Source organism: Miniopterus schreibersii (genome assembly GCF_964146895.1).
Source record: "Miniopterus schreibersii genome assembly, chromosome: 2".
Taxonomy (NCBI): domain Eukaryota; kingdom Metazoa; phylum Chordata; class Mammalia; order Chiroptera; family Miniopteridae; genus Miniopterus; species Miniopterus schreibersii.
Genome location: NC_138102.1, coordinates 119,308,139 through 119,324,310, shown reverse-complemented (window position 1 = coordinate 119,324,310; position 16,172 = coordinate 119,308,139). Strand labels below are relative to the sequence as shown.

Genomic DNA, 16,172 nt, shown 5'->3' with positions numbered 1-16,172 from the left:
GAGGCTGGTCTTCCATTTAATCAGCTTATTTTAGTTGTAGTTTGAAATTCTAACAATTCATTCATCAACTGGATTTTAAAATTGGCCCATGAAAGAAATAATTAATTATTTTAAGTGAGAGGAAGCCCTGGCCAGTGTCGCTCAGTTGGTTGGGTGTTGTCCTGTGCACTGAGGGGTTGCACTGCTGGATTCTGGGTCAGGGCACATGGCTGGGTTGTAGGCTGGATCCTGGGCCAGGAGGGGGTTGTGCAGGGGGTAGCCCATTGATGTTTCACTTTTGCATCAATGTTTCTCTCTCTGCCTCTCACTTCCTCTCTCTCTAAAAACCAATAAAAAAATCTAAAAACAAAAACAAAGAAATAAATGAGAGGATGGCATTGTGGCTATTTAACCTCTGCTCATCAGTTATCTTTCAAATAGAAAGTATCTTTCATAGTGCTAAAATTTCTCCATCTCTTGCTTGCTGTTTCCCAGTTTGTGACATTTCTGCATAGACATCACCTGAATTCTGTTTTAAATGAAGATTCCTCGGCCCTTACCAGATATTCTGAATCATCTCTGGGGGTGGCAGACCTGTATTTTGGATAATTATGTATTCTGAAGCTTGAGAATATCAATAAAAATTTAAGGATGTTTTATTCCAGTCCACGAGAAAGGAGAAATAAAATAAACTATTGTTGGCAACATAAAATCTGGAAGTCCAATTTCAATTCCCAAATAGAATTTGCATGGACAGTAAGAAGTAAATATAGTCTTGAGAAACAAAATATTTCATTCAAATATTTGATACTTTAAAAATAATATTAATAAAGAGAATGCTATAGGAACAGCTGTTTTGCATTTGTTCATATTGAGACCCATGGTAAGTACCTCAACTGGCCTTAACTGTTTGAAGTTGGTAATTCTGCTTACCCCATTTCACAGATGAAAAAAAAGTGGTTAGAGAGATTATTATGTAACCTGTCCAGTAGGTGACAGAGGATGATGAACATTCCAGTCTGTCTGACTTCAAACTGCTCTACTATATCATTACAGATTAAAGAAGATTTAGTATTTAACAGTGATAACTTCAGAAAAAAAAAAAAAATTAGATAAGGAAAGAAAATGGAAACTGATTTGTTTAGCCTGGTAATGTAGAGCACCAAACAGACTGAAGTGGAGCATCTAAGCTTTATATGGTGTTCATATGGAGGGTATAGGTCCTGACATAATTTAGTTGGACATTAAATATGAGTGAATATATTTATTTAAAATATAGGAATATTTATTTTTTAAGTACTTACAAAAATAAATGATGACTTTAATTATAAATTCTCCACCAAATAAAGAAAACAACATCAACAATTAGATGCACGCACACACACATACACAAACACACAAGAGAATGAGGCTAATCAGCTATCTTCTGTCAGATAATATTTTACAGTCACAATGTCAAGTTTAATCACATAGTCTCAACATAAAAACTAGTATGAAATGCATTTTGTGATCTTCGGGATAATTGCAGGCATCTTTTCTATATTTACACATTTACTGGGTACTCACATTTTGTTTACCTAACAACTATATACTGTGTCCTTAAGGAACTTATAGTATAAAGGGGAAACAAATATGCATATTTAAATTATGTTTGTGTTAATTATTAAGATTGAAGTGAATAAAACTTTTTAATGGGATCTTAGCCCAATGGTGGGTGAACCTGGCTAGGGACTGTGATGCATTCATAAAAAGACATATATTGCACTGAACTTTAAAGAATTAGTGAGATTGTGAGCAAAAAGAAATTGAAGAGAGGATGGGGTATGAAGGGAGTTCTAGGAGCAGTGAGGAGTATAGAGATGTAATGAACACTTTCTTATGTCTCAAAAGAAGTCTACAATCTGTTGAACACCACAGTCTGTTTACTATGAATCTCATTATAGTAAAGTAGCAAAGCTCTGGGACAGAGGCTGGGCAAGCCAGTAAGAAGGCAAGCCGATGACAGCGCCCTTATCAAGGCAGGTACAGGTTGGGCCAACCAGACCTTCTCTCCCTTGAATTTAACACTTGAGTGGTGGGATGCAGGTAAAGTCAACCTATCTGGTGATGGCGCTGTGAAGAAACTACCCTTCAGTTCATTCTAGTACAGAGATATAAAAAGCTGCTCTGATACCATCAAGTCTTTATTCTGGTCTTCAGGACACCTTCCCTGCCCACATGGTTCAAACTGAATATTCCAACACTCCTCTACTTTCTCTGGTCTATATTTCTCCTTAGCATTGATCACCATTTAACATACTAATGAGTGTCCTGTTTATCTTTCATCCCACTAGAATGTAAGCTTCACATTTCACTTGCTCACTATATATCCAGCGCATAGATAAGAACCAGGCACATAGTAGGCTGCGTGAGTCAATAAAATCTAAATCTTTCAGTGTTTTTTTTTTTTAAGTTTCTCATATTATTTTAATACTTTTTTCTTTTGAAAATCTAAGAAAATTTTAAAACTTTGGGAAAGAAAGAGTGGAGCTTTGTCTAGCATGGTTGCACAGGTAATATCCCCTTGGCCATTCATAGAACATGGCTGGTATATATGGGTTGAAAAATAATGTTTTCACCTATGTTTGTGTTATAGAGTTATTTTGAATGTCCTTACTATTTTTTCAAGTAACGTTTTTTCCTGAAGATACATTTGAAATTACCTGGATCCTTTAGCAAAATATCACTGTATTTGAAAGATACTTTATTATATTTATTTTGACCTATTATATATTGCAATAATGGCTCCTTATAAAATCTAGACCACAAGTAAAGTAAGTTACTAAGAAGTGTTTCCTGAATAAAAGAGATGTGTATGCAAATATTTGAATTGCATTATATTATTGTTAAAACATTTGAATTTTTATGCACATGTTTTAACATCTAAACAAAGTGGTATTAAAACAAAAACAGTTAAACAATAATAAAGTACAATTCTTCAAATACAGTGAATTTACAATGTTTTATTTATGATAGCTTATATCTTTTAGGATTTCAAAGAAGTCTCCCTTTTTTTTAGCTTCTTTGTAACATGAATCAAAATACTTTTGTGCTTTCCATAGGCCTACTGTAACTTCAAAGATAGATCTTCTTAGAAAAACCAGATTAATGATGAGCTAAATAAAAAAACACCAAAAATAGAGGAGAAAAGGAAACAGTATCCTAAAGAACATTATAACATGACATTGTAGCTCAGGACTGTCACTTTTAATAAATAACATTATTTTATTAATAAATAACATTATTTTTTATGACTCCTGTATTTTTCCCCTAACATAATTAAAATTGTGAATATTTAAGCTATAAGAACTAGGTTATGCTCATTTTTTAAAATGATATTGCTGTTTTTCATTTAACTTTGCCAACTTCTGATTTGTGACATAAAATATAATTTTGTGATTTTCTTTAAAAACATTATACACTTTTAACATCGTTAAAATGCCTAATAATTTTTGATATGCTCAGCAATTCTCAGACAGTTCTGCGGCAAATAATAGCATCAAATCTTGTTGACTCCAAGTAGTGTGCACTACTTTCAATCTTTACATGCTATACAGAGCACCCAGGGCACAAAGTGAGCTACTCTCTTTTAATTTGTAGATATTTTGAATTATACGCTAAATTAGCCATTTTCATGAAAAGGTGACTTTACACTTGCATTTGTATGTTTGTAAAACTTGAGATCATAATAAAAGTCATAATGAAGATACAAAGTAAACTTAAAAGTGCATTTTCAAAATACATTTAAAAATACAAAATAAGTATTTATAAAAGAAATCCTCGTATACTTTCAAAAGGATACTTAATATCAATGCTCTGAAAGTTTATATTCTATAAACACAAAATATTTTATAAAAAATTAAGATCTTATTTTTAAAGTATGTTTTTATTGATTTCAGAGAGCGAAGGGAGATGGAGACAGAGATAGAAACATCAATGATAAGAGTCATTGATTGACTGCCTCCTGCAAGCCCCCTGCTGGGATGGAGCCTGCAACCCAGGCTTGGGCCCTGACAGGGAATTAAACCCTGGTTCATATAGGTTGATGCTCAACTACTGAGCCACACAGGCCGGGCTAAAATTAAGATCTTAGTAAGTCAATTAAATATATTTTAATAAGCTTCTTTATGTATAAAGTATTTTAAAAGAAGGATTTGAAGTGATTAATATGCTCTCTTAGAATTTTTTTCTAAATTAAGAATAAGTTAAAAGAAAAAACATCATTTGTGGAATAAATTATGCTATTATTTATAAAGTACATTAATTATGAAAACAACATTAGCTAATCCTGATTGAGTGTCATCTTCATTGGAAGAGAATACTTTATATATGATTTCATAAATAATCCTGTTAGAGTCCAGGATGACCCTATGACCTACCCTTATTTCTTTACATTAGTCAAGGAAAGTGAAAATACAGGAATCATTCCACTTGCTCACAGCCACGCTCTCATTTTGAACCATGTGTTTAATTCCAAAAGGGACGCTCTTAATCATTATGCAATCTTATTGTCACCACGAGGGTAACAGTGGAAAAGTTAACTGTGAACTGGAATTAAAAGAGGATTAGAAAATCAAATTATTTAATTAAAGTTGCCACATTGTAATAATAATAAATACATGTACCTTTAAAGTGAAACCAAATAATGTGCTACTGTGACTTCTAGATAATTTTCCTTGAGTTGACTCTAAGATTTGTGAGTGCAGAAACCAGGTGCTTTGCTTACCGCTGTTAAAGTCTGGAGGAATGGGCACACTCAACCAGGTTTGCTGAACGATTTCACAAATTAATAAAAGAGACTTAATTTTAGGCAGTCTTCAATTTAAACATGAATTCAGTCATTCAACCTGAAAGCATGGACAACTTCTCTTTTACAGGCATTAGGCTAGGTGTCAGTAAACATACTGAAGTTCACAAATTAGTGGTAAAGAGAGATAAGTGAAAGACAAAATGGAGCATAATAAACAATACAATGGACACACTCTAGTTACTTTATAAAGTGTAAGGACAGGAGGACTTAACTTGAATTAAGGTTCAGAGAAGATATTCACGGAGGGTGTTGAAAGGAAATGTTAGCTTTTAGACACATTTACAAAATAAAGCGTAGCCACACAGAGAGGCAGAAGCACCAAACTAGAATGAAGTTCAGGGTAAATATTCAAGGAGGCAGATAAGGGAAAAGCTTCCGAAAAGTGTTTGCAAAATACACCAAGCGCACATGCTCACAATGATCCTTCTGGGTAAGCCACTGTGTCCAAGGGTTTCGTGTCCCGCCCCACCTGCCCCATTCTCCCCACTCTCTGCCAAGGCCACTTTGCCCATCTCTGTAGCCTTCCCTCCCCTGTAAGCAGATGCCTCCCACTTTCACATTTACCCCTCACAGACCTCTCTCCTGAGAGGCAAACCTGGGTTTCCAACTGTCTACTCAATCTGTCCAAAACTGAACTCAACATATTGCTTTCCAAAGCTGCTGCTCCTCCATATTTCTCTCTCCCTCACTAGAAACGTCACAGGTTATCTCTCCTTTCTTTTCTCTGTCCTTTATTCAGTAAGTTAATAAATCTTTTGACTGTACCTCTGAATGACTTTTCTCTCATTCTTTGCTGTTCTTAGCTCACATTCTTGCCACCTCGATTATGGTCTAGAGACCCCAACTCTGGCTGCTTCTGCTGTTGCAGCGGCTGCTTACTGAGCTCTTACTAACTGCCAGGCACTGGCTCAGTGCATAAAATGCTTCATCTTACTTACTCTCCTTAATCATTTCCCAATATCCACTTTCCTGCCCCTCGAGGCATGACCTGAAATATAGAGCTATTCTAGCTAGCTATAGGTGAAATGTGTCTGTGCACCTCAGCTGGGACTCTTACAACCATTCATGTGTTCTTAGGGGGAGGCCATTCTATTTTTTTTTTTTTAATATATCTTTATTGATTTCAGGGAGAGGAAAGAAGAGGGAGAGACAGAGATAGAAACATCAATGATGAAAGAGTCATTGATCAAGCCCGCAACCCGGGCATGTGCCCTGACCGGGAATCGAACCCTGATCACCTGGATCCTAGGTCGATGCTCAACCGCTGAGCCACGCCCGGCTGGGCAAGAGGGGAGGCCATTCTAAATCAGAATATCTTCAATGCCTAGCAAGACATTCTTATTTTCAACTTGTAATTCAATTCAGTACATATTTACTAACCAGGGCTACATGCCAGACACTCGGCTTGATGCTACTGATTTAATAATATAAAGGACATAGCACCTATCCTCACAGAGCGCATAGCCCAGAAGATTTCTATTAAGCAGAAACCTCTTGCAGTTGGAAGAGTTATCATTTCCTACATGGAGCCCAGGGGCTGCCCAGTGGTTTCTCGGGTTAGCCTCGCTGATGTAAGGAGCATTATTAGATTAACAAAGGTGTGTATTTAGGAAAGGCTTCCCCCTCAATTTCCCTTTTTGTCTTTCAGTGCAATTCCAGGATATAAGTTTATTCACAATTTGGTTACTAAACGTATTTCCAACTAGGAGAATATTGTGTTAGTAAAGACAGAATGGAGAGGTGTAACTAAATGAAAGTCTTACATTTAAAAACCTATTGAGTCTCTGTAGTACAATGCTTTGAAGCGAGGGAGCCAAATTTCTATAAATTTCAGAATTAATAGATAACCGAGATCAGAAATTATGTAGCTGGGAATACTTTTGCTGCTGTATTTAATCACAAACACTGTAGCCAGTAGAATATAGAAGAAAGAGAATAGCCTTTTGGGTTCTATATCCTGGATCCAGACAGGAACTACATTACTGACTCTCTACATTATTAACAACTACCTGGGTGCCTTTGTGAGAATCAGTTTTTGTTTTTTGTTTGTTTGTTTCATCTGTAAAGCACAGAAATCATGACAGTTCATCTGGATATTGTGGAAAGCCACTGAATTGTTCTCTCTGCTCCAGTCCTACCGCCCAGCCAAGGCACAATCCAATATTCTAACTAAACAGAAAATACAAGCCTGTCAGTCCTCACTGAAAATCCTTAGATCTCAAATCCAAGATTCTGAGGATGACATTTAAGTTGATCTTGATATTCTGGAGTTTGAGCATTTTACTTTTAATCATTTACCATCTCCAACTTATGCTCCAGTTATACTAAACTCTGCCTTTCCCACACACCAGTTAGTACCTTTGAACATGCTGGTCCACCTGCTTCAGACACCTCTCATGTTATCTCTGCTACTCATAATCATGACTGCACACAATTGGGAGACAGATAAACCTAGATTCTCTCATTTAGCTGGGGACCTCTGCCTGTATTACTGTGTAGCCCTGGAGCCAAGGGGTCTGTTTCTCTTAGCATCTAGGCCTTCATTCCTTAAAATAAAACAAACAAACAAACAAAAAACATATAACATATTTCAACCATTCCGCTAGATATTTCCAAGGCATTTAAAAATGATAAAAATTATCAACAATAAGAAGTTATAATGTGCCCCAAATAATAGAAAAATAATTATGGATTTCTAGTAGTACCAAAATGACAGAATATTAAAAAGTCTGGTTCTTTGCTGAACAGACAGAATTGCCTCAATCTCATTTGCTCCCAAAGATATGCTAATTACCAGTAATATCTTCTGAGTGAAATTCTTCATGCAGTGGAGGTTTCCAACTTGCCTATTAGTCTTCCATATATTTCAAGTGCTAATTCTATCTACTAACTTGGAAAGTATAATCAAACTTTAAATTTCTCTTGATAAAATGTGAAAAATGCCAAGTAATGAGGAACAGTAAAGAGATATATTTTTAAAAACAAAGTCTCAAAAAGATTTTGTCTGGCTGTCATATAAATACATATTTTTAAACTTTTAAAGCTTATTTTCTATTAGTTTTTCAATTACAGTTTACATTCAATATCCTTTTGTATTAGTTTCAGGTGTACAGCATAGTGGTTGGGCAATCACATACTTTACAAAGTGTTCCCCCTGATATTTCCAGTAGCCACCTGGCACCATCCATCGTTATTACAATATTATTGATATTTCCTATGCGGTACTCACATCCCCATGACTATTCTGTAACTACCAATCTGTACTTCTCAATCTAGAAATAAATTTTTAAAATAATAAAATTAAAGCATTTCATTGATTACTCAGGGAACTGTTACCTATTTTGAATGATCCAATCATGGTACACAAAGGCTGAGTATTAAACAAATCGATCTTGATATATATCTTTAGATATTTGCTTTAATAATACATAGTTATACCTCACAAACTGCCCATATAATTAAAAGAAAAAGAATTTGTTGCCTGTTGTGTCAACTATTCATATTTTAATCACTTAACTTTAAAATACATGCCCCCAGCTTATCAAGCAGAGACATCGGCAGTATCCATGTGCTAGAGACGCAGGTTGATAAAATGTTCTCAGGGATTAAATCAAAGCATAAGTGCTTCGAAGGTGGCAGGAACAGGCAAAGGACCAAAGAAAGGCACTCACTAAGGCTTGCAGAAGTGAGGGGAATGAAGGAAGGCTTCGGGAGGGAGGTGGCGTTTAAGATGAGACTAAGTAAGAACAGTTTTCCGGGGGCCGGCAGTGGAGAGGCCAAACAGCAGAAGCTCACAGGCAGCTTTGCGGGAGAGCAAAGGAAATCAGCGTGCTGCGTGTGACCCAGGCCGCCCAGGGCTTCTCCTGCCAGTTTAGGGGAATGGACTTCTTTAAGGACAGGGGACTCATGAAGTAGTTGAAGCAGGAAAATGGCAGATGACTATGTTCTCATATTTGGATAAGTGCCTTTCTCTTGTTTTCAGTAGGTGCCGGGGGCAACAGAGTCAGCCACTTTCACACACGGCCCTGGCAGTTAATGCTATTAACGCGGAGATTGAATGGCAAAGAGATGTATTTTAAACAGAAATGATTCCGCTGTGGTTCAGGAGATAAAAGCGCTCCTGTCAGAAATGAATCCCTTTGGTTTGAGAAAGTGGTTTGCAGACTTTGGCTTTGGTGCGGCCCACTGTCTGTTATTGCTGCCGCTCATGGAAGCCTGCACGGAGCCTAAGCGCAGGGTAAGGGCCTCGGAAGGGCGCACTCCTCTCCCCGGCTGTCCCAGCAGAGCTGACAGGTCCCGGGGACCCTCAGGGCCCTGCCGAGGGTTTGAAAACCGCGAGGCCAAGTCAGTTCATCTCTGGGAAACGAGGGGAGTGTGGCAGTCACCAACAGCTCCGGGAAGGTTAACACATTAAGGGATGATTCAGAGGTTTAGTAAAGCATGTAAATGGTCTTTTTTGCTTTGTTTTGGTTTTGTTTGCAAAAATAGAGCTAAATGCACAATCATGTTGGCACATCATTTTTGGGGACATAAAATTAAGGGGAAGTTAATGCATTCATATATACTATATTATATATTATATGTATATCCATTTAATTTTGTTTTAAAAACCACTAGGTTTTTAAACTAGGTTTCCCGTTTGGATATATTTGAGCCCCATAAGTTTATATTTCTAATGCATACAAGTATTATAATTTTTTATAGTAGCATTAAATCTTAATTTTTCTCAATCAGAGGGCATTCTAGGCGACTACACGTCAGAACTTAATTTTGGTGATAAGTAATTTACTAAACATATAGAGCAAACTGGGTGTGGCAACATCCATGGTTCAGACACCTCTGAACAGAAAACTGCAGAAGTATATTCTTAGTTAATATAAAAGTGAGATCCCACACATAAGAAAATTAATTTAAATTAAGCATTAGATGGACTATACAAAAAGCTCATTTGCATGTGTGTAGAAGTATAAAGGCATTTGACTAAATTAAAATGCAATGAAAAATAAAATCTTGTAATTAAAATATCCCTTAGCTTCTTACGTGTTGCCTTTTTACCTTTGAACTACTTGGGTCAAATACATTCTAAGGCTTACTCTTAAAATTTGATGATGTACAATTTCAGCAACAATGACAGGATAGTTGGAATATTTAATGAGAAGACAAAACTAAAACTCAGTTTTATTCATGCTAAGCTATCGTCAATGTTTTTTGCATATGTTGACTCTTATGCTAGAATAATTTTAAGAAAGCAAGCATTAAAATCTGAACTCTTTGATGCAGAATCATTTCAGAAATGCAATTATGCCACTCCATAATGAGAACCACTTTTGAAAATGTAACTCATCATTTTCACAAGATACATTTTTTGGGGAATGATCTGTTTGTTACTTTTACAGCATCTCATTGCTTATAACAGTATTTGAACCAAAGAAAATATATTGCCTTAAAATATGTTAAAGCCTATAAATAAGAAAAATGATCATATTTAATTCTGTCCCTTTGAAAATAAAAGCAGAATCAACTTTTATAAACCTTGACCTTCATGCTTTAAAACCATCTTTCTTTCTTCTTTCTCCCCCACTAAAAACTAACAATAACAACTAAAAGTTCAGCACACTTCCTGTTATAAGTGTCAAGATCCAATATTATTTTATGAATTAAAAATGTAGGATAGAGTTCCCATGTGCCAACATGTCTACTTTATCTGAAATCCTGGAGATTTTACACAAATTGTTATAACATCAACAAAATAAAAGAGTGGTTAAAAATCATTCCAGTGTGTTTTCAAAGAAAATCGCCTGCCAAGAAAGGTGTCAGCGAGATCTTTACTGAAGGAATTGTAGGAAGCCCGTGTCATGACTGAGCATATGGAATTTACTGACCCTTAAACTTTAAGAGACTGAAGTAGAATACCTAATGTCAAAAGCTGCCCTAAAGAGCCAGCTACAAGATACGGTAAAGAGTGTTGATATCTCAGTGTATGGAGAAGGGAACAAAGTAAGAATTCAGTAGAAAGCCCCAGGGCACTTGCATTTTGAGTCTCTGCCACAAAAAGCAGATCACCACTGGGAAGCAAATATATTCTATAATAGCACAGACTTGCACTATCAGTAGACATCAGTGTAAAGCAGGAGAGGCGACAGGATTAAAAATAGAAGTATAAAACGGGAAGAGGAGAGTAATTATATCTACTGCTTATAGTTTGCAAAGGCAAGAGACTTTAATAAATAAGATGTACATTTATTCAGAGCCACTCTTTAAAAGCATTCACACTACCTCTACTGTATTAATTTTCTAGGTCTTTATAGTTTTTATAGAACATTATAACTATGTAGCAAAAATAATTAAATGCCAGGATGTTTATATCCCCATAATGTAAAATATACAGAGAAGAGGCTCACTTTCCCTTTTCATGTAACGATGACATGACTGAATGATAAAGTAAATCTCACTACTGAAAGATGCAATTTGAGGATAAGAAATGAGGTAGAATCTGATTTAGTTCAGACTTAACCATTTTCTAGATGGATGACTGATTTATTCTCAGGCAGTTGAAATACATTTAGTAGGCAACAGCTTTGTAACTCACTAGTGTGTGTGTGTGTGTATATATATACACACACACACACACACACATATATATATAATAAATCATTTTGACTTTTTGATAACATAGAAAATATTCCATCTTAATGAGTTTCTACTTTACCTCAAACTGAAAAGCATATTAAATGTGGTACTTAAGCCTCCTGCATTACTAATTGCTCGTATATTGCACATATAAACAATTAAAAAATGGGAATGATGTTAAGCTATGTATATAAAATACTAAACATTTTTCTAAGCCCAGAGGACATAGTTTGAAAGTTCCATAAAATGTCATTTAATTCTACTCTCTGTGATATATAAGGGAAGTAAGTCTATAATGTTTACCATATTATAGCCATGGATAACAATATCAGGAGACACATCTCATAAACCCTCAAGGATGATACTGTAGAAATTAAAAAAACCCTGTGAATATTAACTGTTCACTACTATTTTGCTTGAATTCATAGAGAATCCTAATATCATCATATTTCCAAATTTAAGCATAGATTGAACTGACATGCATGCTATCCATTTCTTACATCTTCTTTAATACTTTCACACTTAGCAGTTTTCCTTTCCTTATTTTCCCTTCATTATAAGTTTGACTATATATTAACTTCTTAAGTAGTGAAGTTATTTAAAGCACACTTACTTGAAAAGTGTAAAACCGGGTCCCATTAGGAGGATGCACTTTAGGGGAGCCAGAAACGGTGTTCATATCCGAGAAAATCATTTCTGATCACAGAGACAATATAATCCACAAGGAGCTACAGATGCAGAGCAGAGAGCTTAGCGTACAGATAAATCCGTGCATGCATTGAGGGAGGCTAGAGGGTGAAATGAAATCTGCCCCATCCTTCATAGACACACAGTGATAGCATTTTGAATTTTTCTCCTACGTTTGAAATCTAAGCTGAAAGGTCATCAGCCACTAGCCTTTTGTGTAGCTAGTTCTTTAGAACATACAATGTTTCAAAAGAATCTCTTTAAACACAGAAGGAAAAAAGCAAGAACCAACGATAAATGGAGCTTGTGCAGAATCTGGCAGTGCTGTGGACCTGCCCATCTGTTCTCAGTGATAATCACCTCCCTCCACCACAGTCTAGCAGAGTGATTATGCTAAATATCCTGGTTAACCAATAGCATAGTTTCATTTCAGGGAAGCATGCACAGTGTAATTCAGAGGACCTCTTCTGACTAACCTGAGGCATGTTTCAAGCTGTATTTAGTAACAAATTATTGTTCCATCGCTCTTATTTCTCTGTTTCCAGATCTCTTGGTCACTCCCAGTATTTTCAACAAGATTTTCAATTTTTGTACAAAGCCCTTTATTTTAAAGTACAGAGTTATTTTTAAATTTATAGATAAAAGCATATTATAGCTGGCTAGGACACAGAGGTCCCAGGCATACAATTCAGCAAGGCTATATAATACTAGGAATATTATAAAATAAAATGCACTAAGTATTTCTACTTTTCTGAACTCCTAAAGAACATCACAATATGAGCATAATCATTATCCTAATTTCCCATCTTAACTCAAAAGTATTAAATTTCACAGTCAATGCCAAATAAAGTACATTTTTTAAAACAATCAAACTTTATCTCATATATAAAAAACAATTAATATATATTTTAGGTGCATAGATTCTTGATGCAAGAGCCAAAAATATTAATTGCAAACATCTAGGCTGCATTGCAAAGCATGTTAATTTTTCTATGCCTTTTAACGCAAATTATTCAGACTGTATTCGAGATCATATTCAGATGACTTTACACTTTTTAGAGGTAAAAATAAATGTTCCATTTACACATGGTTCCAAGGTGGAGACTTTGGGAAGACAGAGACAGAATGAGCCAGAAGTGGTATCTTAAAACTTAAGTTATTATTCATTTGTACTTTGATTCTCCAATTATGATTCAAGTTTATAATATCAATGAGGAGGAAGCAGAAAAAATGATTTTGAATTCTTTAAATGGGATGTCTAAGTTCTGGTAAATTATGAGAGAAGGTAATTGTTTACCTAGCAAACTGCTAAATAAACCAGGAGAAAATTTTTAAATAAGTGTTTAATTTGGGGATAATTTTAGATTTATTGAAAAGTTGCCAAGACAGTACAGAGTTCCCATAAATCCCTCACCCAATTTCCCGAATTAACATTTTACATTACTGTGGAACATTTATCAAAACTAAGAAATTGATATTGGTGCCTTATTATTAACTAAACTCTAGACTTTATTTGGATTTCACTAGCCTTTATGTCGATGCCCCCTTTCTGTTCTAGGTTCCAACCCAGGGTACCACATTTATTTATTTTCCATGTCTCCCAGTTTCATCTGGTCTGTGAGAGCTTCTCAGCTTTTGTTTGTTTTGATGACCTTGATAGTCTTTTAAGAGTATCAAGAAGCATCTTTAGAAGGCTATCAAGAAGTACTGCCCAAGTATCCTGTATGTTCCCTGCTCTGATGCTTACATTAATTTTGTTTAATGATTTTCTCATACTAGACGAGAGTTATGATTTTGGGGGAAGACCACCACAGAGGCGAAGTGTCCTTCTCATCATATCCGTGAGTGACCTCATCACATCATATTGGGGGTTCACGATATCCACATATCGCTAGTGATACCTTGGTTAAGGTCGTGTTTGCTAGGTTGTTCTACTGCAAAGTTACTCTCTTTCTCTTTCCATACTCTATTCTTTGGAAGTTAGTCATTAAATCTAGTTACACCATCAATGAGATGATAGGAAGGGGTGAAATTAAGATTTACCTCCTGGGGGGGGGGTTGGTATCTACATATATTAAATAGAATTTTTCATACAGAAAACTTGCCTCTTCCCCTCTATTTTTCAAGAACTTATTTAATCAGTATAAACTACAGTATATTTATTGTATGATTTGGGTGATAATACAATACAATATAATTTATTTTGATGCTCAAATTGTTGCTCCTGTTTCCCTTTGACATGCTGCCATTCTTTTGTTTCACTGAGCACACAGATGATTTTTTTTTTAATGTTTTTTTCTCGGTTCTGGGCTGGAAACCCGTGCCTGTGTGGTTGGGTCTGGCAGCGCGGAGGACTCAGACATCCAGCCAGGTGAGAGCCTGGGTGGGGGCCCTGGCAGGGGGGCCTGCCGCTGAAAGATGGGAGTCCAAGCGGGCTGAGCGGGTCGGGGCCAGGGAGCCGGGCATAGCTGAGGCCTCTGATCAAGCAGAAGAGCCTACCCTGCTCCTACACGCTAGGGGAGCTAGGGCACCACCTCCAACCCAAGGCTGTTTAAATGATCTGACCAGAGCCCGGGTCACCTGCAGAGCCCAGGTCCCTGGGAGAAGGGAGAGCAGCTACGACACTCAGGGTGGGAGGCCCACGGCAGGTCCAGCCTCCGGGATATGGTTTCCCCTCCGACCAGACTTCTCGGGGCTCTGCCAGCCGAGCTTTAGGGGTCCAGGGCCAGGCAGGGCCAGGGACTCACACCGGTTTGCACCAGGGGGACCTGGGACTGACCCACCAAGAGGGCAGATCCAACAACATCAAAGCAAAATCCAGCAAGCTCCACAAACAGCAGATCCAAAGGTTTTGGGGTGTTTTTTTTCTCCCTTCTTCTTCTTTTTTTTTCTTTTTCTTTCCTATCTCTTATTTCTCTCTTTCCTTTTATTCTATTCTTTTTTTCTTTCTCTTTTCTTATTTTTATTTTTTATATTTATTTTTAATTTATTTTGTTTTATTTTTTCTTTTTCTTTTCCCATTTTTCCTCTATTATGTATTTTATTTTATTCATTATTACTACTTTAAAAAATTATTCTTTTTTTTCTTTTTTACTCATATTCTATTTCTTTTCCCTTCATTCTTTTTTTCATATTTTCTTTTTTCAATTCTTTTTTTTTTATGCTCTAAATCAGAAAGAATATATGCACAGCTATGTTCATAGCAGCATTATTTACGATAGCTAAGGTCTGGAAACAGCCCAAGTGTCCATCAGTAAATGAGTGGTTAAAAAAGCTGTGGGACATTTACTCAGTGGAATACTACGCAGCTGTAAAAAGAAGGATCTCTTACCCTTTGCACAGTGTGGATGGACCTGGAGACTATTTTGCTAAGTGAAATAAGCCAGTCAGAGAAAGGCAAATATGACATGACCTCACTTATATGTGGAATCTAATGAACAAAATAATCTGATGAACAAAATGGATCTAGAGTCATGGATGCATGGAACAGACTGAGAGATCTCAGAGGGGAGTCTGTGTTGGGGACGGGAAGAGATTAGCCAAATAACTTATATGCACATGTGCATAGCCCATGGGCACAGAAAATAGTGTGGTGAGGGCCCGGGTAGGTCTGGGGCTGAGTTGAGGAACGGAATACTGGAGTAAAATGGGGGACATGTGTAATACTGTCAACAATTAAAAATTTTTTTTCCTCCTATATAAGTCACCTATTTGCTAAAACTAATAGTCTCCTTAACTATAATTCTAATTATGAACTGCATGTTAACTTGAAAAACTGTTTTATTTTTTCAGAATTATTTAAACAGCCATATTAGTTTACTTTTCAAAGCAATCTTTTTTTAATCCATTTTGATTTCTTAGCCCACACAGAATTCATTCAGATAATTCTCAAATTAAATAAACTGTATAAGCATACCAGCTGAGGTAACCAGTGATATGTGGAAGATATTTTGGTTACTCTCACTTGAAGATACATGTTGCAATTATACTTGCTCCTGTGGCTAGTGGGGCCCCATAGCTCACTGCT

At 36.3% G+C, this 16,172-nt stretch overlaps 1 protein-coding gene across 7 annotated transcripts in view; it reads right to left on the bottom strand.

Moving 5' to 3' along the window:
* Positions 1-16,172, bottom strand: part of PPFIA2 (PTPRF interacting protein alpha 2) — a 421,038-nt gene that overhangs the window by 269,800 nt on the left and 135,066 nt on the right. The window contains exon 1 of one of the 7 annotated variants that reach the window (XM_081127255.1): positions 12,072-12,496. The exons of 5 other annotated variants lie outside the window; for them this stretch is intronic. In XM_081127255.1, the coding sequence (XP_080983381.1) occupies positions 12,072-12,152 (81 nt within the window). In that variant the 5' untranslated portion in view covers positions 12,153-12,496. Of the gene's footprint in view, positions 1-12,071; positions 12,497-16,172 lie in introns of those variants that run through there. One more of the 7 variants, XM_081127254.1, reaches the window with a different exon arrangement.